At 51.2% G+C, this 26,019-nt stretch overlaps 1 protein-coding gene across 1 annotated transcript in view; it reads right to left on the bottom strand.

Moving 5' to 3' along the window:
* The window catches only part of POLE (DNA polymerase epsilon, catalytic subunit), a 33,407-nt gene extending 7,727 nt beyond the window's left edge, over positions 1-25,680 (bottom strand). The window contains exons 1-32 of the mRNA XM_064726870.1: positions 25,441-25,680; positions 24,877-24,957; positions 24,748-24,792; positions 24,517-24,609; positions 23,838-23,992; positions 20,686-20,827; positions 20,317-20,397; positions 19,962-20,069; positions 19,454-19,564; positions 19,102-19,187; positions 18,335-18,454; positions 17,467-17,599; positions 16,874-16,987; positions 15,915-16,127; positions 15,121-15,228; positions 14,321-14,449; positions 13,405-13,507; positions 13,183-13,329; positions 12,456-12,601; positions 11,409-11,557; positions 10,951-11,043; positions 10,140-10,284; positions 9,518-9,675; positions 7,490-7,685; positions 5,128-5,342; positions 4,768-4,870; positions 4,491-4,571; positions 4,293-4,415; positions 3,987-4,205; positions 3,462-3,668; positions 2,163-2,306; positions 1,695-1,835 (exon numbers count right to left, since the gene is read on the bottom strand). Of these exons, the coding sequence (XP_064582940.1) occupies positions 1,695-1,835; positions 2,163-2,306; positions 3,462-3,668; positions 3,987-4,205; positions 4,293-4,415; positions 4,491-4,571; positions 4,768-4,870; positions 5,128-5,342; positions 7,490-7,685; positions 9,518-9,675; positions 10,140-10,284; positions 10,951-11,043; positions 11,409-11,557; positions 12,456-12,601; positions 13,183-13,329; positions 13,405-13,507; positions 14,321-14,449; positions 15,121-15,228; positions 15,915-16,127; positions 16,874-16,987; positions 17,467-17,599; positions 18,335-18,454; positions 19,102-19,187; positions 19,454-19,564; positions 19,962-20,069; positions 20,317-20,397; positions 20,686-20,827; positions 23,838-23,992; positions 24,517-24,609; positions 24,748-24,792; positions 24,877-24,957; positions 25,441-25,671 (4,320 nt within the window). The 5' untranslated portion in view covers positions 25,672-25,680. The remainder of the gene's footprint in view (positions 1-1,694; positions 1,836-2,162; positions 2,307-3,461; positions 3,669-3,986; positions 4,206-4,292; positions 4,416-4,490; positions 4,572-4,767; positions 4,871-5,127; positions 5,343-7,489; positions 7,686-9,517; positions 9,676-10,139; positions 10,285-10,950; positions 11,044-11,408; positions 11,558-12,455; positions 12,602-13,182; positions 13,330-13,404; positions 13,508-14,320; positions 14,450-15,120; positions 15,229-15,914; positions 16,128-16,873; positions 16,988-17,466; positions 17,600-18,334; positions 18,455-19,101; positions 19,188-19,453; positions 19,565-19,961; positions 20,070-20,316; positions 20,398-20,685; positions 20,828-23,837; positions 23,993-24,516; positions 24,610-24,747; positions 24,793-24,876; positions 24,958-25,440) is intronic.
* Positions 25,681-26,019: the final 339 nt, after the last annotated feature.

The following is a 26,019-nucleotide window of genomic DNA, read 5'->3' as shown; positions in this document are numbered from 1 at the left end:
AAGTTCCATCCCTGAGGGCAAACTGTTCCCTCCCTTGCATCCCTCTGTTAGTCCTGCTGGGTTTTTTGGGATAATAATCAGAACTGCACTGCAGATGTTTAAAGATCAAGACAGAGCTTTCCTTGCCCAGGCTAGTGTCCAGCTGGGTTAACTATGTCTCTGAGGATGGAAACTCCACAACCCCTTGGGCAACCTGCTCAAAGATATTTGCAGAAGTTTTTTCTGACATTTACACTGAATTTACATGTTTTAGGTTGTGTCCACTGTTGCCCATTCTTTCCTGGGTGCCAGAGCAGAGCCTCTTCTCCACTCTTCCCATCAAGCAGGTCCCCTGAGTCTCTTCTGGGCTGCACAGTCCAACTCACTCAACCTTCCCTCAGATGACAGATGCTGGTACCCCATGACTATCTAAATCCCTTCATATCTTTAAAACTTCTCCATGTCCTTCGTTTTACTTCAGCTGCTCATTTAATTTTCTCTAAACTTCTTGGTTTTTTCTCTTCCCACTTATAAGCTCTACTAGAGTAGAGAAGACTCAGGTTTTTCTAGAGGAAGGTCTATAGATATAAAGAATCTGAGTACAAGCCAGTCACTTCAGACAAGTAATCTGAAGCACATTTTGGCTGCTGCTTACCTAACCTCAGTAGGGTTTGGCGAGGACCCATTTTCAATTGATGATGGCATATATGGTTCAACCTTTTACATCACCATAGGATTTCACAGCCTCCACGTAATCATTAAGTGTTGTGCCTTGCCTTGAGAGACTTTTCTTCAAATTTTTCAAAAGTAGAAACTTGAGGTGATTAAAAAAGTTTTCTTCAACTATGTCCCACTGGAATTCTTCATAAGTTACACAAGTAACTTGAGTAACAAGTCTCCCAACTCTGTGATGATCTTTTTGCCCTTGCAGCCTCCTGCACCTCAGAAAGCATTTCATGGCCAGTGGCACCTCTGCTCACAGCAAAGCTTGTCCTACTCAGGACTTTTAATCCATAACAATCCTACGGTGCATTTCAGTATCAAATTCACCAGCATTCATGTTTTCTTTAACTCCACTCTTACAATGGTGTGGTCTATTCTGCCACTTCCATACAGGTCAGGTCTTTTCACTACAATATCTTCTTCATTAAATTCCTGTCATCAAGTTTTGATCTGCTGGACAAACCAGCATCCTCACTGGAAGCAAGCATCCCAGGTTTCCACCTTCATTCTCAGCATTGGCAAATTGAATTTTAGCCTCATTGCTTTATACAGAATTTCATTTAGTTGTTCTTGCTCTTCCCAAACTTTCAAGTTATATGCTGTTCTTATATCTAAAGCTTTTACAACCTTGTTTTAGAGGACGTGGCACTCCGACCTATGTATCACTCCACATATGTTGGGTTTTTCCCCCACTTTACTCCAAATGCCCTTTCTCTTTCCTGGTTACAATACCAGCAGGCTAGGTCAGGATTAGTTTAGAGGAAGCTCCTAATTTCTTTCCCCAAAGTTTCCTAACTCCAAATAAACTGAAGTCCCTTTCTCAACATACTGTAACCCATGTGCTGATGCCCAGGACTTCTGTCCATATGAGCATAATTCCCACTTTCCTGGACAATGTCCAGGGTCTTGGATTTTTGATGTCTCACCACTGGAACTCAGACTAACAAGCTACTGCTCAGCAACCCTTAAAGACGAGCACCTGAAGGAGTTACCTGTGTCTCATACACTCCCTCAATGTCCGGAGCAGAGAGGTCTGCATTGATTTCGTTGATGTGCTCTTGGTACATGTCTTCAGGAACAGAGTATTCGTACAGGTTGTAAACTAAGTTGGAGCGGGGCAGGATTCTGTTTACCTGCCAAGGTAAGGGACAAGATAACTGGGACACATCCCACCACATGGCACCACTGCCAGGAGCCAGACTCTGAGCCAGGCCAGCCCCTGGTGCCCTCTCCTAAGGAAATCAGTGGGTTATGCTCATGCACATTACAATTCCTTTAACAGAGAACTTGATTTCCAGGCAGACTGGGATTAGCAGAGGGACTAGGGCCTGGATGAAGGATATCCATGGGGTAGGAGGTGTTGCGTGGCAGACGCTTGTAACTCCTGCTTACAGGGGAGGTGAAGTGCCTTACCTCAGTGCAAGCAGCTGTTTCCCCTTCCAGAAGGGGTAGGTCCTCACCTTCCTGTAGGCTGTTCCCTCCTCAGGCTTTGGGACGCGCTGATTGACGTAGAAGACACGGGGGATGCTCAGCTTAATGCAGTGCAGGTCACTCCCTATCACCGCCCACAGCCGGAACAGCCCAGGCTGGCTGGTCTCAGCTATCTGCAGGACATGGGGCACGAGGTCAGTGTTAGCAGGAGATCCAACATGCCATCAGTGCTTACATCTACAGTGCAGAGCACTCTGGGGGGATCTATATGGTCAGCTGGTGGCTAAAACCAAAGTGGGGGCTTAGAGAGTCATCACTTTCAGCTCTGGAGTCCCTGTGTCCTGCTACTGTCCCAGGGCACCATGAAGGAAACTCTGCCTCTGGCTGGCCAACCAGCTCCAGGGATTGTCATCCAAGTCACTTGAAGTCCTGGACCTGCAGCTCTGACACCTTTCTGGAGGATGAAGTGGGTGACAGGGGCTAGGCTTAGGTGACCACACATAACAAAGGTTTGTAAAAACACCTGGATGACACCACCCCACCTCTTCATTTGTACATTGTTGGCTTCTAGGCACCGCTGAAATCCCATGGCCAGTGCTGGGCTCCTTAACACAGGACATGGACATAAGGAATAGAGTGAAGAGTCACAAGGAGGAAGAAGGGATTGCAGCATCTTTCATATCAGGGAAGACTGGCAGAACTGGGACTGTCTATCTCAGAGCAGAAAAAGCTCAGAGGGATCTCATCCACATATATATACCCAATGGGAAGTGCAGAGAGACAGAACCTGACTCTTCCCAGTGGTGCCCAGTGGAAGGACTAGACATCATAGGCACAAAGCAGAATGCAGGAGGGTTTTTCTGCATGTCAGAAACTTCTTCCCTGCAAAGGTGAACCTGGTCCAGGTTGCCTATGGATGGAAGTGGTGCTCTCCATCCTTGGAGATATTCCAGGACATGTTCCTGAGACCTCAGCTCTGGGTGACCCTGACTGAGCAGGATGTGGGACCAGAGGCACAGGAAAGCTGCCCAAGCCTCAGCTGATGTTTTTGCCATTCTGTGACTGCACAGTGCTGCCCGCAGGCTGAACTAGAGCTGCCCCACCAGCAGATCTACCCATGCATCTCAGAGTCACCAAGAATGACTCTGTAGACACCTGTTTCTATCCAGATGTGTGTGAGTCTGAGGCTCTGCAGCCCCTCCTGGGCTCCCCAGGGCAAACATTTACATGGGGTAGGTCAGGGCTCCTGGACTTCACCATTTGACCACAGAGTGTAAATGTGAGGCTTGTGCCCCAGGCTGCTCTGTGGCAGGTCCCCTCCCCAGTACCTGCACGACCTGCCAGGGCAAGTCCAGGATGCTGCGCGCTGTGCGGCGCAGGTAACTGCCCAGCCCTCTGGACAGGGCATCGCGGACCACGCCTCCGCCCACCGCCCCGCCATCCTCCAGCCGCCGCCTCTTCCTCCGCTCCTGCCGCTGCCGAGCCTGCAGCTCCCACTTCTTCTGGTGGAAGCGCAGCCACACCAGACGCTCCTCCTGAGTGGGGTGACCGCAAGAAAGAAATCAGCAAAAGCGTCCCAGCCCCACAACATCACACCATAGAGCCTAGCCCTGCAGCCTCCAGTCTCACATCATGTTCTGCCCCAACTGTGAAGCCACCACCCCCTTTTCTCTATCAGTGATTGCTTTTCTGTGTCCTGGTAGTATGTCTCTTTGTATCCCAGAACCATGTGTGTTCAGAGTGTGGGTTCTCAGAGTGCAGCTGTGAAACCCACAGCTTGCTCCTGGAAGCACCCAAGCTTGGATGGATGAATACAATCCTGGGGCATCCCCTGCAAAATCTGCTTCACCTACCTTGGTGGTGCCAAGGGATGGAGGTGGGCCCAGGATCTCTCGCCAGGACTGGGACAGCTCCAGTTCCTGGGACATCTCTTGGCTTTCCTCTGCTGCAGGGATGCGCTTCCGCTTATTTGCAATGGGAACCAGTGGCAGAGGGATCTTGACAGCCCCAAAGTCCTCTATATCACTGACCTGTGAGCTGGGTGTCCCCTCCACAGGCGGGTTGGCAAGAATCTGAGAGAGCAAGGAGAGCAGGAGGATAGAGGCTGCAAGAGAAAAGCCCCACTGGCACTGCCAGCACCTTTCCCTCCCCCTCTTTACCTGTTTCTTGCCTTTTGAAACAAAAAGCTCATTGATTTTTTTCTGTTTGTACACATCATTCTTCTCCAGGAGCTTCTTGTGAAGCCAGTCTGGGTGTCGGACCCGTGGCACTGGGTTCTTTACCTGCAGAATAGCTCCAAATCACACTGAGTCCCCTGCAGAAATCCTTCCTCCTGTCCACCCCTCACTGCCCTGTACCTGCTGCAGGGCTGCAGGAATGGTGATGATTTTCTGGATGGTGCTGCCCAGCCTCTCGATGTAGTAGTCCCAGTCCAGGATCTGGAAAGAGGGCAGAGCTTGGGCAGAAAAGAAAGCCAAGCAGAAGGGCCCCCAGACACAGGATCAAACATCCCAGTAGCACCCTCACCCCAGCCCCCTGCTTTGTGAGCACAGGAGGCCACCACCCAGGTTGTGTCTCCAACAGGACGAGCCCATGTCCCAGATGTGGTGTCACCTGCAGGGATGCCTCACTCACCGCGCGAATGTTGAAGTCCTGCAGCGAGGGGCTCTTCAGCCATTTCCGGAGGTAGTGCTTGCGCACACTGGGCTCAGCTTGGAAGATGGCAAGGGGGATGGCCCTGGAGAAGGCAGGTAATCAATGTCCCAGCACCCCATAATCTACTCTCCCAGCCTGTGGAGATCCTCCAGGCTTCTCCTAAAATCCTGCGAGGCCACTGGGCTGTCCAGTCTTATCCCCTGCCCTGCTCACAGCCTGTGCCAGATTCAGGCGATCACCTGGCCATGTATTCCACCTCCCTCCCTTCTTGCTGCCTGTGCATCCCCTCTTGGTTTCTCACACACTGCCAGAAGTCCTGGCCCCTCCAGGTGGGGTTACCTCTCGGTGACAGGAGATCCTTCTGGTTTCTTGGAAATGATGAAACGGCAGCTCAGCCCTGCATCCTTCACCATCTGGTCCCCCAAAAACTCTGCCAGGCGCTTGGCAGTGCTGATGGAGGTGGACTTCTGCTCCCCGTAGTCCTCCAGTTTGCGTGACATGGAGCGGTTCTCTGAGATGAGCTCAAACAGCTCTGAATCAGGCATGTTGGCAGCCTGAAGGCCAGGGAAAAGCCCAAAGTTAGCAAGAACTAATGATCAAACTTTGCTGCTGTTAGAAAGAGGGAACACCACACACAGCTGGTGTGTCTCTTTACTGGGAGCCTGGGAATTGCTTCCCGGTGCAGCTACTAGTGGGATCTATAAAAAAGAGGGTGTGTGGGTTTCAGGTTGGCAACAATTGCATCAGCCCAGCTGCAGCAGTACAGCTTTGTGTTGTGCATACAAAGTTACGCTCACCAAGAATTTGTTGTAAAACAGCATCACAAAACGAAGGACTGTAGAGGATTAGAACTAAACATGTTTTGTCTCAAACATTCTGAGTTTTGCTACAGGAAAGGTGCGATTGGAAGAGAGTGTCCCACAGACGTGCGGCAGTGCTGTTCTGAGCCAATTCCCTGCTACGCCTTAAGACTCAGGCTTAGTCCCCTCTCCAACACACATCCAGAAGAAGGGCTTGCTGTGCATGAAAGGGAGCAAAGAGGTGCCCTCTCTTCTTTTTCTCCTCTCTTTCTCTTCCACTTTCTTTGTCTCATTGTTTGCCCCAGCTCTCGACTATCCATATGGCATGACCAAAGCAAGACCAACACAGATCTAAGGACTGGTGATATTGTTTTCTTCCCTTGCTTTGCCTGAGCAAAGAGCCATCATATTCTACTTCATACTTGGTATTGAACCCTGTTGTGGGAGTGGGGAGCTTTCGTAAAGGTGTGTTGTGGCTTGTTAGCCAGGACCTTTGAGTAGTGGTGTTGTGGCTCATGCACCAGCACCTTTGTGTGATGGTGTGTTGCAGCTTGTTAGCCAGTACCATTGAATACTGGGGGTCTACTGGGGCTTGTGAGCCAGTGCATTTTAAGGAGCTTGTGGTGGGAGTTGAGAGCTTTTTGAAGTGTTACATACAAAACTAAGGGCTTATTTGCTTCCACTCTTGTGGAAGTCTATTGTAAGAATTGGCTTGTTGACTAACACCTTTTGAGCTTATGCAGTGGGCTGGTTGCTGGAGTTACAGCAACTGTACAATAAGACATAAAGAGTTCCTGACACGTGAGTGGTGTGTTTGTTCAACCTGATGAGAATTTATGATGAACATCACGCCCCCGGACCAGCAGGTCATGACAAGGACCTAGTTAGACTCATGTTCCCTCCCACCCTCTTATCTCACAGAATCATTTGGGTTGAAAAGCCCTCTAGTATCACCAAGTCAAATCATTCCCCCAGCAGTATACCAAAGCCACCACTAACCATGTACACAAGAGTCACATCCACACAGCTTATACATTCTTCCAGGAATAGGGATTCCACCCACTGCCATGGGCAGCCTGTGTCAGAGCTGCACAATCCTTTTGGAGATGAAATTTTCTCTATTATTCAACCTAAACCTCCCCTGCTGTAGTTTGAGGCTGTTTCTTCTAATCCTGTCATTTGTTCCCTCGTTGGGAGTGGTACCTGGATTGTGGGCGTTGTACGTCCCACATGGTTCCATCCTATTGTAGTTGTAGAGTAAGAATGTCCCCCCTGAATCTCCTCTTCTCCACGCTCAGCCCCTACAACTGCTCCTCATTAGATTTGCGTTCCAGCCACTTCCCCAGCTCTTTTCCCTTCTCTGGACATTCTCCAGCCCCTCAATGTCTTTCTTGTCATGAGGGGTTCAAGGTGCCTCACCAGTGTCCAGCAGAGAGGGATGATTACTGCCCTGGTCCTGTTTGCCATGCTATGGCTGGTACAGGCCAGGTGCCATTGCCCTTCTTGTCTACCTGGGCATGTGTTTAGTCACTGTTGATCAGCATGCCCAGATCTTTTCCTGTCAGGTGCCTTTCCAGACCCGATGCCCCCAGCATGGAGCATTCCACGGGGTTGTTGTGACCCCTGTGCAGGACCTGGCACTTGACCTTGTTGAACCTCACACTACTGGGTTTGGCACATGGATATACAGCCTGTCCAGTTCCCTCTGCAGGGCTTCCTGCCTTCCAGTAGATCCACACTCCCACCCAGCTCAGTGTCATCTATGAAGCGACTGAGTGGTAAAGTGGCACAGGAGACCCCTGACTGTGCAAGCAAAGTCCACCCTCCCACAGTGCCTGAGCAGCTCAGATGCTCCTTCCCAGGCTCCACCTTGGAGTGCAGACTTGCTGAGCTGTGCCTACCTTGCTGTAGAGCACATCCAGCCAGTAATCGGCCACCTTGGCCACGGAAGCGTAGACCTCCTCCAGGGTGCTGCCTTTCAGAAAGGCTTCGAACACAGATGACTGGAATATCTTCACCAGCTGCAGTTCTCCCCGGCGTTTCACCTCAAACCCCTTCAGCTCAGCCAGGGACCCATCCTCATTGAACACGGCGTACCTGGGAGAGTGTGAATAAACCTGGCCTGCACCAAGGGACACATCCCTCAGGGTGCCACCGGTGTCCCTCCTGCCAGGCTGCTTCTCCCCATGCCTTTGTGCCACTATCCAGCATGTTCAAAGGAGCCACAGCTGCACCTGGATAATCTCAAGTATCCACAGCTTCTCTAGTAACCTTGGTCTAGTAAAGAACCTCAGCTCTTGCCCCCAGATCATCCACACTGACTCATCGAACCAGAGGGGAAGTGATCTTTAAGATTATCCAATCCCATGCTGCTGCCATGGGCAGGACACCTTCCACTAGGCCAGGTGGTTCCAAGCCCTGTCCAGGCTGGCCTGGAACACTGTGGAGCTGCCAAAGCTTCTCAGGGCATCCTGTGCCAGTTGTCCAAAGTCCCCCTGCAGCCCTCTCGGAGCCCCTTTAGGCCCTGGGAGGGGCTCTGAGCTCTCCCTGCAGCCTTCCCCGTGTAAACACCCCAGCTCTCCCAGCCTGGCTCCAGAGCAGAGGGGCTCCAGCCCTTGGAGCATCTCCATGGCCTCCTCTGGACTCAATCTAGCAGCTCCATGATTTCTTGTGCTGAGCACACCAAACCTTGATGCAGCACTGAGGGTGAGGAGTGACCTTAAATCTTGTGTAAGTAAGGGAAGGAGATGAGAGCCCAAGAGGGGAAATGAAGATATTAGGAAGAGATTTAGAAAGCAGGAAATAGGCAACTCCAATGTTGGCAGAGAGGCTGAGAGAAAACTGGATGCAGCCATGACACACTTAAGGTAACATTCCTCCCTCTTGCCTTTTCTTTTCTTGCATTGTTTTGCCTTTTACAGCCCTGAAAATTATCTGTATGTCTCAAAAAAACCCCCAAACCACCACTGTGGGAATAACCAGTGAGAAGAGGGGATACTCAGACCTGCTTGGCCAGCCCTTCTCCCACCTACCCACATTCCCAACAGCACAACCTTTCCTTCCTCCACTGACCACAGTGCCTGTAGCCATCTCTAGGCTGTTGTGCTTGGAGAGTGACCAGGTAATAAATGCCCTTTCTTAGACCCCTAAACTATAGGAATCCAGAGCTCCTGAGGAGAGTTGTGCAAACACAGCCCACTCAGAGCTGAGCAACACTTTGACTCTTGCAAAAGGGTCTGAATGACTGGAGAGGGGCACTGGTAGGGAATGGTGTGTGCTGAACCTTGTCCTGTCAGGGATTAAGCACAAAAATGTTCAGAATTGTGAGGACAGAGAGTGCTGGGGACAGCAACAGCATGTTTTGGAGTCAGATCAAGGTCTGTGGGCTGCCACCCAAAATAATGGATGTTAGTGCTCCAGCTCACATTCTTGGTTAGGAGGTGGTCGTTGAGAAATCAGTGAAGTTTGGGTACAACTATCCCATAATGTGACAGTAATGGCAGAACCAGTCCTACTTACAGATGGAGAGGGAAGGGGAAATACATAGGAGAAGTGTTACTGGAAGTCTGTTAACACTGAAAAATAGGAAGGCAGGAACTGCTAAGTTTAAACAGATTGGGTTGAATAGAAGCAGTATTAGAAATCCTCAGAAGCAAAGTCAATGTTCTCCTGCACACCTCAGAGCCAAACAGGCAGATGTCTGGTCACTAGGCAGGAGAAATGTAATTTTCCTGTTATCTGCTAAAATTTACTGCCATAATAGCTGCATTCAATGATCTGACATAAGGAACTTGTCATTTAAAGCCAGTGACTCAAATGCTGCTGGCTCTGGAGGGAAGGACCAACATGCCCCACATGTACAAAGGCAACAAGATCCTTAGTCTTTCAACTCAGGGGAAGAGACAATATTTCAAGCTTTGAAATCTCACCTTTTCTTCAGCTTCTTGCCCTCCTCTTTGGAGGCTGGAAGGATCATGGCCAGGTATGGACCATCCACTTCAAAAAAGATGCTGTTCTCTGAGCGCGTGACGTAGGTGAGTGAGGCTGGATCCTGCAGCTCCTGGTACTGGTCATTTGTGAAGCCTTCCTGTGGCACAGCCCCAGGAGAACAGTTTCAATCTACAGCTGCCAGGTCACACCAGGGGATGCCCCTGGGACACACCCTGCCCAAAGGGACACCTGAGCACCCCTCTGGGAGCTGGAGCACAATTTAGGACTCAAAAGTCAAAGCACCTTTCCTGCCTGTTGAGACCCTAAAATGATATTTTCTTCTCTTACAGAGCCTGGAGTAAGCAGAGCATTGGTTTAGACCTTGTGCTGGACTCCCTACCAGCACAAGTAAGCATGCACCTCACCTGGACTCTTACAGACCCCCTCTCTGAGGAGGATATTGAGCCTCTTTCTCCACTCAGATGCTCTCCAGGGCCATCACTCCCAACATCTCACCCACTACATAGGGAGTGGACACGGAAAAGGGGCTCTCCCAACTCCTCAGCTCTCCATCTCCCTTTCCCAGGCTGCAGAGCTGACCTGGACAGGTGCTAGACTCACTTTCACCAGGATGTTCAGCATGGCACCTGGGTAAGAGATGGTTACTTTTGGCTTCTTGATATTGGTTGACTTGATGACAAAGTTCTCTGGGAAACTGTTGGGAAGGACACACCAAATCCCATCGGTATCCAGTTCTAGAGGTCTCCTAGGGAAGAAAGGAAGGAAGGAAAGAAGGAAGGAAGGCCACTGTCAGGAGCAGAATGGATGAGAGGTGAGGATCAGTTCTGTGTCCCCTACTAGGCAGCAGCCTGTTCCATCCACTGTTCCCTTCTGCAAAGGGAACCTTCAAATACAACAGCAGTGTCAGGAATCTGAATGCTCATAGAATGAGAGAATCACAGATCACTTGATGTTGGAAGGAACCTTAAAACTCATCACATTCCAACAACTCTGTGTCATGGGCAGGGACAACTTTCCCTAGACCAGGTTACTCCAAGCCCTGTCCAACCTTGAAACACTTCCAGTGATCCAGGGGCAGCCACAGCTTCTCCAGGCAACTTGTGCAGAGATTTCTTTCCAATATTCCATCTAACCCTGCCCTCTGCCAGTGGGAAGTCACTCCCTCTTGTTCCACCACTCCTGGCTGTTGCCCAAAATCTGTCTGCATCTTTCTTGGAATCTCTTTAAGCACTTAAAGGGGCTCTAAGGTTTCCCTGGAGCCTTCTCTTCTCCAGGATGAAAACCCCCGGCTTTCTCAACCCTTCTTCCTCACAGGAAATGTGTTCCATCTCTCTGAAAACTCAAGTGTTTAACATGCTCCCACATCTGTCCTAGATGCAGATGGACCTTCTTCAGCTCAGCACACACTTACCCAATCTGTTCGATCAGCTCTCTGGCCTGGGTGATGATATTTGCCCCTGTGAAGCAGACAATGCCAGCCATTTCCATGGAGTACCAGCGAGCTCTGTGAGCAGAGGAGTCACAGTTAAAACAATGACATACCCCCTCCAAAACCCAGCTATGGAGGGGCAGGAGGATCTCTAGGGGAAGAAGGGCAAGAAACACAACACTGGGCATTGTTCTCCTATGAAATTCTCTACTTATCATGCTCCAGAAAAGCTGAAAACCCACTTACTGACCAGATTTCCATAATTTAATGTCTGGTAAGAGTCTCCAGGATGAGGAGTAGTGGGTAGAAGCAAGAGAAGAGTTTTACAGGCAGGACCTACTCTCATCTTGGTGCTTCAGGAAGTGACTACCTCAGCAGGACAATCCTGGTTTCCAAGGGTCCTCCCTAGAAGGATCCTGGATGGCTCAGGGGAGACTTACCCTTTCCGCATGACATATCCATAGAAGGAGTTGAGGATGCACTTGTGGGCCAGCTGAAGGGAGTCATAGAGGATCTCCATGTTCTTGCAGCGTTTCACTTCAGAGGCATCTCCGGTCTCCACTGCTGCAGACAGCTTCTTCTTCCACACCTGCATGCCAAGGGCAGAGTCAGGACAATTCCACATATCACTGCTGGTGGCACCCAACTGGTTTCCACTCAGTCCCAGCAGAGCATTGCAGCTCTACAGGAATATCTTTGCCAAAGATCAGCATCATGAGTCAAACATCCCATTTTATTTTGCAGCACAGGAGGGGTTGGCCAGAAGCGCTTTGTCAGTTGTCAGATGAGACTTGCAGCTCCCATCATTGATCTGAATTCAAGCAGCACCAGCTGTGCTGCACCATATGTGTGCAGGGAAGAACTCAATACACTGCCTGATGGAATCCATCACGCCCAGCTAACAGCTGAACCACCAGTGTAGGAAAAGCCTCTCTGTCAGCCCTGGGAATCATGGCAAAAGAGGCAGCAGGGAGGAACTGCAAAGCAACAGGCTCTTTAATTAACTCTGCCAGACATAGAGCCCCTGGGCCTCCTAGAATAGTTTGGGAGAGAAGGCACCTTAAAGCTCATCTCATCCCACTCCCTGCCTTGGGCAGGAACACCTTTTTACTAGACTAGGTTGCTGTAAGTCCTATCTAACCCAACTGGCTTTGGACACTTGGAGGGATGGGCCAGCCACAGCTTCTCTGGTCAACCTGTGCCAGCACCTTATCTCCCTCACAGGGAAGATTTTCTTTCCAATAATCAATACAACCCTGCCCTCTATCAGTGGGAAGCCAAGACAGTAATCCTTTGAGGTTTTCAGCAAGACACAACCTGTGCCAGCACCTTATCTCTCTCACAGGGAAGATTTTCTTCCCAATAATCAATACAACCCTGCCCTCTATCAGTGGGAAGCCAACAGAGTAATCCTTTGAGGTTTTCAGCAAGGCACAAGAGGTCCCCAGGCTTGGCAAGACAATTTGAGCAGCACCCAAGCTCGGTACCTTGTGCAGCCCCTTGAACTCATATCGGCGGTCCCGGAACGCTCGCACAGTGTCCACGTAGAAAGAGTTTTCTCGTTGGCAGATGGTGGTGACTCGCTCCTCCACCTTGGTGACGTGGATCTTCTTGTACGCCTTGCGGCAGTAATCTGGCCAAGGGAGGAGGCAGAGGGAGGTTGTCAGGGATGGCTGCCCTGCTACAGATGGATGAACAGAGTAGGGATAGAGAGGCAGCTAAGCATAAGGCATGCATGAGTGGGGGACAGCTCTACTGCAAAGGGAGAGGAAGATCCCAGTAAGGAAAGATGCAGCACCTCTTTATGGAGGTGGAGGGCCAGGGGGAAAACAAACTAATCATATGGCCCAGCTACAAACCCAGGCTCTGCCCCCAGCCAGTTGGGTGGTTCTGCTGGACAGCTTCCCTCCAGGTGATAGGATAATGTGATGTTTCTCTTTTATTAACTGGCTTTATTTAGCAGCCTGACAAAAAAATGGAGCCATTCATATTTTAGCTATAATCCATGGCTCTCCAAGAGAAAGGGAAACACTGACAGAAGTATCAGTGCCTGGCTCCTTGTAGGAAGCACGCATGAGTCTGTTGGGATCCTGGAGAAGTTCTGAGACCAGCCTGACCTCATCCCACAGCCCTAGGAGGGGTCACTACTCCTGAATACTACTCATGGTCCATGTTGTAAAACACTGCCAGGATCAAGACCTTGATTTTTTTTACCTGCTAGGCGCTTTTTCTCATATTTGGCTTGTTCTTCCTGGGAAAGCTCATGGAAGGCACGGGGTGGTCCATCAGGGAACAAGGGGGGGAACTTCTCTGACTCCAGCTGCTGCTGGATGCGGTGGTACTCACTGCGGCTGGCAGGCACTGCAGAGGAGGGCAGTGATCAGTGTCTCGGAGGAGAAGCAGGAATTTGGCTCCTTCTCTGTGGGCTGTACTTACTGAACTCTCCTCTCCACTGCCACGTCATCCGGCGCTGACAGTTGGCACCTGGCTTGTTGAAGTCACAGGCAGCACATGTGGCCTCATCCACCATGGCAGAGGGCTGGATGCAGTAACAGACACACAGGTGTTAGAGGGGACAAGTCCCCAAATCACAACTCATGCCAGAACAGGTGCTGAGTGGCAGGAGAGCACAGGTGTGAACATCAGAGATAGTACTCAGTGAGATCCCCTTTCCAGAGCCCTTCAGGAGCACAAGCTCCTCAAAACAACAGCTAGGTTTCTGGGAAGAGTTCTAGCTAAAGCTGCAGCTGAGTCTCTGAAGATCTAGCCATCCAGAGAAGGACAACAGAGCCAGGGAAGGGGGTGAGCACAAGTCTGGTGAGGAGCAGCTGAGGAAGCTGAGAGCTCAGCCTGAAGAAAAGTAGGCTCAGGGAGGACATTCTTGCTCCTACAACTCCCTGACAGGAGGGTGGAGCCAGGTGAGCATCAGGCTCTGCTCCCAGGGAACAAGTGAGGAAACAGCCTTAAGTTGTGCCAGAAGATGTTTAGGTTGGATATTAGGGAAAAATCCTTCACTAAAAGGGTGATCAGACAGTGGCACAGGCTGCTCAGAGTGGCATTCTCCTGAAAGTATTTAAAAGCCATGTGAATGTGCCACTTGGGGACATGGGTTAGTGGTGGCTTTGGCAATGCTGGCAGAGTGGTTGGACTCAATGGTCTTAGAGGGCTTTTCCAACAAAAATAATTCCGTGATTCTACAATTCCATGGCAGCTTGACCAAATTTCATACCCAGCCTCATCTGCTTCCCCCACCCTGAGCAGAAAGTTCAGCCCTTGCTTTTAAGGGGATCCAGAGGGACCATCAAGGTCATCTGGAAATCAGATTAGGAGAGACAAGACTCATGTTACCCACCTGCAACCTGTTGGTCAGAATGATGTTGGGGTACATGGCCCCCACATCCAGATGATAGATAAGAGGACACTCAATTCTGTTGGGAACATCCTTCAGGGAATTCAACTTGGCCTTGATTTCATCACAAACCTGTAGTGAGATAAAGAGAACTGAAACTAGGACAGGAAGGAGTTAATGAATCAAATACTTTTTTAAATTTGGTTCTTCACAGGCTCACTCTCCACAGGCTCTGGGGATGGATCCAAAGGACCAAAGGAGCAGAGCAGGGTCTCCTCGACACTGCTTTAGGTTTTGATTTCGATGTCCAAGATAAGCTGTTCCATAGGGATACCTGGGAAGTGGGAGCAGCTGCTTCCTAAATATGACTTGATCGAGGACCTTTGCAGTGCAAATGGGTTAATGGAGACAACAGCAAAAGACCAGAGGTCCCCAGTCTAGTGCTGCCCTCCAAGAAACTCCAGACATGGATTTGGAGAGAGGCAACCTGCACTTTTGTAGCTGATAAGAAGTGGGGAACAAGAGGAACAAGAGCATTTGGGATATCTGAGGGGGTCTGCCTTCTCCCTAATTTCCCTCCCAGCTCTCTCAGAGCTTTGCTCCTGGTTGAACCCATGAAGGGAAAAGCAGGAGCTGCATTCTTCAGATAGGGCAGAGACCCTGATCTCCAGGCTGGGCTGCAGGACTCAGCCTGTAGATGGGCTTAAGTCTTTCTTTGTAGAACATAAACCAAACCCAAACAAGCATTTTAGAGCTGCAGTCCCAGTTTCCTGCCCAACTCAGGCGTGCTGCGGGTGCTGTACCTCCTGGAAGTTGGTGACCTGATCCAAGGGAATTCCCTCCTCCTCCTCAATGGCATGCTGCAAGGTCTTCTCCACATGCTGCACCAGGAAGTCGAAGGCAGCAGGATTCTACAGGGACATGGAGATGGCAGTGAGGCTGTAAGCAGCTGTCCCTGGCTGCAGGCCGGCAGCTTCTGCCCCATGTCCCTGTCCCTGCTTTGCTTGTGGACCTCTAATCTGTAAGGGACATGTTGAGGCACTGGGGGAGTTGATGAAGGTAGCAGAAACAGGTAAAAAGCCCTCAGAAAGGGTTCAAAAGCAGCTCAGTTTGAGAGAGGACAGGACCCCAAGTGACAGAGGCCTAACTTCCAAGAAACACTGGCTGAAAAACAAACCCAAAACCCTACTTCACTACCATCCCCTGCTGTCAACAAGCTCTGGATTGCTTGCTCTCCCACTGAAGCACAGATGGCCACTTAGAGATCTCCTCCCACCCCATCCCAGCCCAGCTTCAGGTAGCAAGGGTCTCCTGGAGGTTGCCAAGCATTGGAATGGGCTGTTGAGGTCAGTGGCAAAATCTCTATCACTGAAAGTGCTCAGAAGACATGCAGATGTGGCACTTGAGGACAGTGGTGGCCTTGGCAATGTTGGGTTAACAGTTGGACTTGGCAGCATTAAAAGGCTTTTCCAACCTTACTGATTTCTGTGATTCTAGATGCTCCCCTGGAAGCCCAGCAGGGATACACTGGAGATGCCAACACCAGCGGAAATGCTATCCCTCCCATGAGACCAGGGGCTGGCTGCTGGCCCATTACCATTTTGAAGCGGCAGGGAATGTCACTGCGGAACACCCCTGATTCCAGTGCTTCCACATGGCCTCCCACATAGGTCTCTGAGTCCAGCACATGTCCATCTTCTGTAAGCTTGTTGAATTCCTGCTCCTGCTTGTTGGGGAAGATGATGTTGGCATGATAGGCCTGAACCATCAGCAGTGCCTCGCACAGTGTCCCAGATCCTTTTCTTAACACCTGCACATGAGAAACCAAATCTGGATTCAAATTCAAAAACAGTAGATTTAAATATCAGGTGGAACTGCTTCCCTGTGAGTGTGGTGAGGCACTAGACTGGCACAGGTTTCCCAGAGAACTGTGGCTGCCCCATGCCTGCAAGTCTCCAAGGCCAAGCTGGACAGGGTTTGGAGCAATCTGGCCTAGTGGAAGGTGCCCCTGCCCTTGACAGGAGGATGGATGAGATTATCTTCAAGATCCCTTCCAACCCAAACCAGTCTGTGATTCTGTAGAAGTGCTGTCCCAGCACTGGCAAGACTGGACTGTCACACAAGCTGGACAGCTTCAGGTGGTGACACATCTACAGCACCACTCCATCAAGTGCCTTTGTCAGCTCAACCAGGTGGGAACAGACTGACATCTTCTAAATGCTTGACAGCTTCCTTCATCATCCTCCCTGCAGCTGACAACAGTCAAGTTGAACAAGTTCACTGACAAGTGAACTTGGCTGAGCATGGAGCATCAGCCATACTTTCTAGCTCCAGCCCTGCACTGCCGAATGTCAGGCGTCTTCTTATAGGAACCTGTGTCCAAACACCCTACGGCTGTAGAGAAAGGAGCAGCCTCTAAATCCACCCTCCCTTCCTCCCTGCCACACATGCAGAGTATCTAAGCAGTGGGAATCAGATCTGTGGCCAGAGCATCCCTGCAGAGTGGGAATCATGGTACTTCACCCAGAAAAGAGATAATTTTGGGAAAGCACTCACCTCATCAGGCTCCATGGGAATGATGGTACACAAGGCAAAAATGAAGGGATGCACGTACTTCATGTACATGTAGTAAGTAGCAACAGCATCAGATACTGAGTAGGTGGCCAGGGTCTGTCAAGGAACAAGAGAAGCAAATGAATCCCAATCCCATGTGAGAGTGGTTCAATGACAATGATCTTTCATTGCTTCCTGCTGGACATTCTCCTATTAGCAAGAAGGAAAAGGCGTATTTCTCCATAGCCTTTGGGAGTCTATGGGTCTCAGGAAGCTGCTACAGGGCTCAGCAGAACCTCCTGCCATGACACCTGGAGCACTAACCCTCTCCTATTCCTCCAGCAGGTCTCAGTTCTTCATGGTGTTTCTGATTTCACTGATGCTTTTCACCCCACTAATGTAAATAAATACAGAGAACGCACAGTGCACTGCCAGGGCCAGAATCACGTCAGGGGAATCCTGTTCCTTCTCCCTGTGAGCTCTAAGGCATGGGAAATCTGGGGAGACGGATTCAGTTAATTTCTCAAAATCCACTCTAACTTATAGACTCAGTCATAGTGCAGCTTGTTTTCCCACAGAGCACAGGGAGAGAATACCTGAGGCTCCTCCATGGCCATCCGGCACATCTCCTCAGGGTCCAGCTCCACTGGATCGTAACCCAGCTTTGCTTTAGCTGCTGCTTTCAGGTTGTGACTTCCCACTGGGAGGTAACTGTCTCTCTTCACCCACCTGGACAGAATCAGGAAAATATCAGTTTGTGCAGAGAAACCAGGCCTGACTTTCAAAACAGGGTCAAGATTGTGAAGGGGACCTCGAGTACCATGTCTCTCACCAAGGACAGCCCAGAATCCAAGAAGAGTGGATACAGTTGGACAAGGCTGTCCAGCTTTAGCTAGCCCAACGAGAACAGCCCCCAGTGTCCATCTCCCCACCACTGCTCATAAATTCCACCTTCCAGTTCCCTCAGTGGCTTTAAGATAAAAGTTTCACCGCTGAAGAAGACCCCACCTGCAACAACATCCAGCTGTGCTCCAGAGCCCAGACTTTCCAGGGGGGAAAACCAACATAAAACCCTACAGTTCTGTCTCTGCCATGTGTCCTTTCCTCTTCCCTCTATGTCAGGAGGCTGGTAGGTGAGGCTATAGTCCCTTTCCCTGCTCCAATGGCCTTAACCCACTCCCTCTCCCTTTCTCTCTCCTCCCAACTCAGCAATCAAACACCCAGGGCTACAGGGCGAGAGCAGTCTGGGAACCCTTCAGGGGAAGACTTGGCAGCTCCTTTGGAATGCAGCACACCAAGGGGAAGAAGACAACACAGGAATGCATTATTACACAGCTGAAGAAGGTGACACACAAAGCTTCCCACAGAAGAACATGAGAACAGTATTCAAATACAACCATAGGTATTTTATCTGAACTGAAGAGAAAAAGACACAGCAATGTGTAGAGGGGCCACATTCAGTACCTCAGACAGTCCATGTGGATGCACTGGGATGCTTTGTACTCTCCCTGGCTGTCCTTCTGAAACCCAATTTCCTGATACATATTAATTCCATGAACTGCTGCTCTTGCTTCCACAAAGGGCCTGAGGAAAGAGGCAGCATGAAGAGAAGGAGCAGAACAGCCATTTTCCTGCATCTCTAACAACGGTTCCATAATCACTTTGTTACAAACTACCAAAGTATTTTTCCTTGTGATTTATCTGTTTATAGACTTCCAGGCAGGACTTGAAACAACCTGGTCTAGTAGAAGGTGTGCCTGGTCATGGCAGTGAGGTTGGAACAAGACGATTTTTAAAGTCTCTTCCAACCCAAACCATTTTGTGGTTCAAGAGGCAAACCTGCTTGCTTGTATCATGCATCTGAAGGCAGAGGTCTGTAGTGCCTCTCCTCCTGCTTCCCCAGGCTCATCTGTACACTTCTTCCAATATCCTCCAGGTCTCTTTTGACCCACTTCCTGCTCTCCCATGACTGAATTCATCCATATGCTGGCATTCCCACATTGCCAAGGGTTTAAAAGTAGCTCAGTGAAGTGGATGGGACTCTTCAGAAAGTCCTACTGCCAAGCCAATGACCACAGGATTTGGTGAGGTGCAGGACATGGCTGCCCCATATCTGGCCACATGACCTCCCCACACTGTCTGAGCTATGGAAGGATGTTGAGGATGGAACCTGACCTTGCCCTCTAGCTCAGGTGACACCTTGCCAGTTTAGTCATCATCCCTGATCTTACCAGTCAAAGAAGTCTCCATTGTATGTGACAATGATGGTGGGTTTGGTCTCCTGGACATGTTCAAACCATCTCCGGATTAAATGAGCCTGAGATGAAACAGAAAAGATGTGTCATCTAAGGAACTTCATCTCCTCTATGGGGAGGTGGTGGATACCACAGTTTGTTCCACACTTCCTCTTTCCTCTGCACCTAGCCCAAAACCGACCTCTCACCCTTATTCCCAAGAAACAAAAGCACAAACAGCCCTGCTGGATTTACTGGGTTCCCCAGGGAGGCAGTCTGCCAGGGAATGAGCCCTCTGGCCAAGAAAAGCTCCAGGCAGGTAAAACTCTGCAGAACAGAACTGACTTACCTCATCTGGTTCGTTAAAGACACAAAACGGACCCTCGTACTCTGGCTTGGGAGTAAACTCAAAGTCTTCAATGTTCTCTGAGACAATCTCCCTGTTTGTGATCAGGTAGCCCTGCGGAGGTGACAAGGAGGCAGTTAGGAGGACTGAAGTCACAGACAACTCAAAAATGCTGCCCAAACAATGGGATGCTTTTCTCTTGAAAGCCAGAGCTTCTGTCAAGGGGGAACAACATTCTGGGAGTCATCCATTGAAGTGTCATTGACCATCAGAAAGGAGGCCATGGAGAGACAACACAGAACACCAGTGTTGTCTCTGTCCTGCAGAGAAGCACCAACAACCTGGGCTGGGTTCCATGAAACATCACCCAGACTTCAATGTCACTCCCACAGGCACACATCATGCATCTGGCAGCATGGCAAGCCTGGAGACAACAGGATTAGAGGGTAATGCTGGGCTGCTTCCTGGCTTTGCTGCCCAAGCCTGAAGGAAACCATCCTAGTATCCTTACCTGCCCATCAATCATGTAGGAGATCATCATGATCTGGTCTGTGTCTGCATCAGGAAACTTCAAAGGGAGTTTGGTTGTTTCAATATCAAAGGCAAGAACAACAGGATCCTGGGTAGGACCAAATCCATTAGAAAATATTTCAGAGCTGACTGAAAGGGTGTTTCCCATAAAACCCAGTGTTGGTACAGTAAGTGAACCAGAACATCCCTGTTTATAGTTTTAGTGCTTTATCAACCCAAAAATCACTACCCAAGCCCAGTGTTTCCCCTGCCACCATGTTTTACACTAGCAGCACATCAGACATCAGTCTGTTGGGGCAGAACACCTGCACAAGGAACAGCTGCCCAGTGCTCACCGGCCTCTCCACAAGGTCATCTCGGCGGGTGATTTCGGGCGGGTAGGTGCTGCCCCGGTATCGCACATTGTACCAGTGAGCCTGTGGAGAGATGAGGCTGGGTAGTGCCTTATGGCAGGGCCACATCCCCATATCACTCCATCCAGCTGCTGGGGATGGAACTGTGGCAGTCACAGGCAGCCCAGAAGAAAAGTCTGAACTATTGCCAGGCATTAATCAGGTAGCTTTTCTGCGTGCCATTAAATATGAAGCCCAGGAAACAGAACTGAGCTCTAGACAAGAACTCATTGTCATCAATACTTTTGTAAAGGTTTGAAGAGAAAAAACTTTTCTGTGCTTTAGGACTGTGACTGGGAAAGCAAAGCTCACCACATGGATCTTCAGATCAATGGAAAGGCGAACATGGTAAGGCACATCATACTCCCGCATATCCACGATGTTGTCCATCTGGTTGGCAACTTTTTTTGAGGCTCCTTCCTCATCTGTGCTTAGACTGCCCCCACTCAGAGCACTGCAAGAGCAGAGGGGAGCAGCTGCCTTATCCATGTGTCACACAGAATCACTGGGTTGGAAGAGACCTTTAAGATCATCTAGTCAAACCCAGTCCTAACACTTCAACGAAACCCTGGCACTGAGTGTCACATCCAAACTTTTTTAAAACACATGCAAAGATGGTGACTCCACCACCTCCCTGGGCAGATTATTATAGTACTTTATCACTCTTCCAGTAAAAAACCTTTTCCTAACATCCAACCTAAATTTCCCTTGAGCCTGTGTCCTCTTATTCTGTCAGTTGTTGCCTGGACAAAGACACCAACCCCACCTGACTACAGCCACCTTTCAGGGAGCTGTAGAGAGTGATAAGGTCACCTGAGTCTCCTTTTCTCCAGGCTAAACAGCCCCAGCTCCCTCAGTGGTTCCTCACAGGGTTTGTGTTCCCAGCCCCTCTCCAGCCTCGTTGCCTCCTCTGGACGCGCTCCAGCATCTCCACATCCTTCCCAAGCTGAGGGCCCAGCAGTGGGCACAGCACTCGAGGTGCAGCCTCAGCAGTGCCCATACAGGGGCAGAATGACCTCCCTGGTTCTGCTGGCCAGACCATTCCTGATCCAGGCCAGAGCCCTTGGCCTTCTCGGCCCCCAGGGCACTCTGCTGGCTCACGTTCAGCCGCCTGCCACCAGCACCCCCAGGGCCCTTTGTGCCTGGGCCCTGCCCAGCCACTCTGTCCCCAGCCTGGAACGCTGCAGGGGTTATTGTGGCCAAAATGCAGGACTGGGCACTTGGACTTATTAAACTTCATCTTATTGGACTCTGCCCATCTCTCCAACCATTCCAGGTCTCCTTGCAAAGCCCTCCTACCTTCCAAGAGATGGACACATACTCCCAGCTTAGTGACATCTACAGATTTACTAATGAAAGACTCAATCCTCTCATCCATGTGGTCAATAAAAAGATTGAACAGAGCTGGCCCCAGCTCAGAGCCCTGGGGACACCCCTGGTGCCTGGCTGCCAGCTGGATGCAGCACCCTCAGCACCACTCTCTGGGCCATCCAGCCAGGTCTGAGGCCAGCACAGAGTGCTCCTGTCCCAGCCATGGCTGCAGCTTTTCCAGGAGTGTGCTGTGGCAGACAGTGCCAAAGGCCTTGCTGGAGCCCAAATAGACACATCCACAGACTTTCCTGCATCCACCAGGGGGGTCACCTGGTCATGAAAGGACACCAGGTTGGCCAAACATGACCCAACCCTCCTAAACCCCTGCTGGCTGGGTCTCATGGCCTGGCCATCCTGTAAGTGCTGGGTGATGACACTCAGTCTAAACTGTTCCATTACCTTACCAGGTACCAAGGTTACACTGACTGGCCTAGAACCACCAGGATCCTCCTTCCCACCCCTGTTGTGAATGGGCATCATACTGGGCAGCTTCCAGTCATCTGGAACCTCACCAGTGAGCCAGGACTGCTGGTAAATGATGGAGAGCAGATTGGCAAGCTCATCTGCCAGCTTCTCATCACCCTGGGGTGGATCCCCTCTGGGTCCATGGATTTATGAACATCCAAGTGGCTCAGCAGTTCTCTGACAGCCCCCTCCTGGATAACAGGGGGATCATTCTGCTCCCTGGCACCATCTACCAGGCCAGAGGACAGCTGTCCTGAGGACGAGCCATCTTCTCACTAAAGATTGAGGCAAAGAAGGCTTTAAAGACCTTTGCCTTCTCCCCATTGGCAGAGACTAAATTCCCTCCCACATCTAGTAGAGAACCAAGGTTTGTCTTACCCTTCCTTTTGCCATTAATATATTTGTAAAAACATTTTTTATTATCCTTCACAAAAGTTGCCCAATTAAGTTATAACTGAGCTTTGGCCTCTCTAATTTTTTCCTACATGCCCTAGCAAGCCTCATAAATATTTCCTGAGATACCAGACACTCCTTCCACAGATGATACATGCTCTTTTTATTTCTAAGTTCCTTCAAAACCTCCTTGCCCATCCAGGCTGAATGTTTGCCTTGTCGACTCATCTTTCAGTGCACAGAGACAGTTGGTTCCTGTGCCCTCAAGATCTCTATTTTGAGGCACACCCACCCCTCCTGGACTCCTCTTGCTTCCCAAGGAACTCTCTGAATAAGTCTCCTAAATAGGCCAAACAGACTTCTGCACTCCAGAAGTCCACTGTGAAAATTTTATTGATGTTCCTCCTTATTTCACCAAATATTGAGAACTCTGTAATTTCATGATCACTGTGCCCCAAACGGCCTTCAACCGCCACATCTCCCACCAGCCCATCTCTTCTTGTAAGCCACAGATCTAGCATAGTCCGTCCCCTGGTGTCAGTCTGCCAAGGACACCCACTGGCACTGGTGACACTGGCAGCAGGAGTCAGGGACAGGAGAGAAATAGAAAATGTTGGATTATTTCTGTCTTGGTCACAATTAGCAGTAAGGTTGCCCATTGCCTCTCTGTACCCTTTCACAGGGAACAGGCAAACTATACAATACAGATACCACTAAACCCCATCCCATCAGCTCTGGGGCCTCTTAATGTGCAGCACAGAGCTGGAAGAACCACCCCAAAGATGGGTGGTCGAAAGGCATAGCAGGAGTTACATCTAGGCAAGGTAACAACTCTGAAGAGAGTTGGGAAATACTCAAGAGGGTCTAATTATTAAGAGGGTGGTGAGGCACTGGCACAAATTGCCCAGAGCAGCTGTGGCTGCCCCATAGCTGGAAGCGTCCAAGGCCAGGCTGGACAGGGTTTGGAGACATCTGGTCCAGTGGAAGGTGTCCCTGCCCTTGACAGGAGGGTGGATGAGATTATCTTTAAGATCCCTTCCAACCCAAACCAGTCTGTGATTCTGTAGAAGTGCTGTCCCAGCTCAGGCAACCTGGTCTAGAGGAAGGTGTCCCTGCTCATTGCATGGGGGTTGGACTAGACAGCCTTTAGAGGTCCCTTCCAACCCAAATTACTCCATAGTTCTATGAATTATTAACACGAGAGACTGACTGAATCCCCTGGGGGGATATCCCACCTCGACAGCATGGTTGTGTAGACGTCACTCGCCTGGTCCTGCTCCCTGTTTTTCCTCACGGCAGGAGAGATTTCCTTCCGCACCTTCAACAAGTCCTCCACAGTGTTGAAGGACAGCTTGATGTAGTTCCTCTTCAGGCCCACCAAGTGGTTTGGCTGCAAAGCAGCAAGAGAACAGCAGCTCAGGGATAGATACCAAGAGAGAAGGGTGGAAGGCCAACAAGACTGATGCAGGTGAAAGGATTGGCCAGAAAGGAGATGCTGATGGGTGGGACAGTAAAGCACCGAGGAGAGATTCTCGTGGGTGTGTCAAGAGCACCACAACAGCAAGGGCCCAGCCAGCCCTGCTGCTTGTGCAGGCACCCACAAGTGGGATTTACCCAGGGAAAAAGAGGAAGAATGGGTCGAGCATGAGCAGCACCCCTCTCCTGCAGTATCCTCCTTCCTCCAACCACTTTCATTCTAGAAATTAATGTCCTGAACACAGAGTCTGAAATAACTGATAGGAGAGGAATGTAATTACTGCTAATAAGCAATTAGCCATAGTAAACACATTTCTGAGATGCCACAGCATCAGGAGATTTAAGTCAAGCACGCTGCTTTCACTCCCTGCTCATGCCTTCCTACATCACTAGACTGGTGCAAGGTCCAAAAACAAAAAGCCACAGAGGGATACAGACCAAGTCCAAGTCCTCTTTGGGGACAGTTTCCAGCTTTGCAATCTTTCCTTGGAACTTCTTGGAGAGGAATGAGGACACTTCCCGCTCACAGCCCTGTCAAGAGACTCTGGGGTTGAGTAGTGCATCTCTGTCCTTGGGAGGAGAGCATCCCAAAGCAGGCTGCCCAGGAGGTCCTGAGCTCCCCAAGATGCTGTCTCCTTTCCTGGGGAGCTCAGCCCTGTCCCTCCTCACCTTCTGGGTAGCAATGTAGAAGTAGGGCTTGTAGGGTAGGGCCACCTAGGAAGGAGCAGACAGACAATGGTGACAATTTCTCTCCTGGGACACTGTACCCACTTGGTGTCCCTCCCCTCAGGCACCCACCTTGAAGCGGCTCCCATCCTCCTGGATGAAGTAGTAGTCCACTGCGCTCACTGACTGCCGGTCCTCGTCCAGCACCTCCGTCTGTCCATGAGAGCGCCAAGACTCAGCAAGGTCCCTCCATGAGACTACCCCGGGACCCCACCACGGGACTCTTTCCCCCCGGGCTTACCGAAGTCTCCGTGCGAGCCTTCCCTCCCGGTACTGCCAGGGAAACATGGGAGGCCCAGCAGGGACATTGGGTCTTTTCCCCCGAGTACGGCCGGGATCTGTCTGTCGGAATTGCCTCCTTGGCCGTACCATGGGTCTCCCCAGGGGACTCCCTCCCCCGCTCGCTATCTGTGGTCTCTCCGTGGAACACTCCCTCCCCACCCCGGCTGTATCGGGGGTCTCCCCAAAGGGCCCCTGCCCCAGCCCTACCGGCTGTAACTCCGTGGGACTCCCATCCCTGGCACGGCTGGGGTGTCTCTGTGGGAAACCCCTCCCCAGACCCTATCGGGGCTCTCCCCACGGAACACCCCGTGCCCCGTCTGTTGCCTGCCAGCCTCCCGCCGCGCCCGCCCGTACCGGGTGCATGTTGATGAGCCAGCCAGTCCGCTCACCGGGCTCTGCGGGCCGCTCGAAGCCGAACAGCGCGTCCAGCCGGTCTGTGCGCTGCGCCCGCTCCAGACGCTTGAGTGCAGACAGCGCGGAAGCATCGTCACGGCCGGGAACGGCGCCGTCCGCCGGCTCCCGGGGCCCGCCTGGCCGCCGCCCCCGCCGCGCCGGCTCGGCCTCGGCGCCGTCCCGCAGCCCCATCCCGGCCGGCCCGGGCCGCACCTCAGCGGCACCGCGGGAGAAATTTCCCGCGCTACGCCACATTCTCGCGAGAGCGAACTCCCTTACCGCTCCCCGCAGCGAGAGCACCAATCAGAACGCGGCCCCGCCTCCCCCGCGGATGGATCCCACCAATGACAAGCGGAGCTCTCCCCCTCGTCCCGCCCCCGGCGAACGCCCCACCCCCCTGCGCCGCGGCGAGTCGGCCGGGGCCGGGGCCGGGGCCGGGGCCGGGGCCGGGGCCGGGGCCGGGGCCGGGGCCGGGGCCGGGGCCGGGGCCGGGGCCGGGGCCGGGGCCGGGGCCGGGGCCCTGCCCAGCTGCTGCAGCCC

The sequence above is a fragment of the Zonotrichia leucophrys genome, chromosome 15 (assembly GCF_028769735.1).
Source record: "Zonotrichia leucophrys gambelii isolate GWCS_2022_RI chromosome 15, RI_Zleu_2.0, whole genome shotgun sequence".
NCBI classification, from domain to species: Eukaryota; Metazoa; Chordata; class Aves; order Passeriformes; family Passerellidae; genus Zonotrichia; species Zonotrichia leucophrys.
The sequence above is the reverse complement of the archived record's forward strand: the minus strand, read 5'-3'. Positions and strand labels throughout refer to the sequence as shown.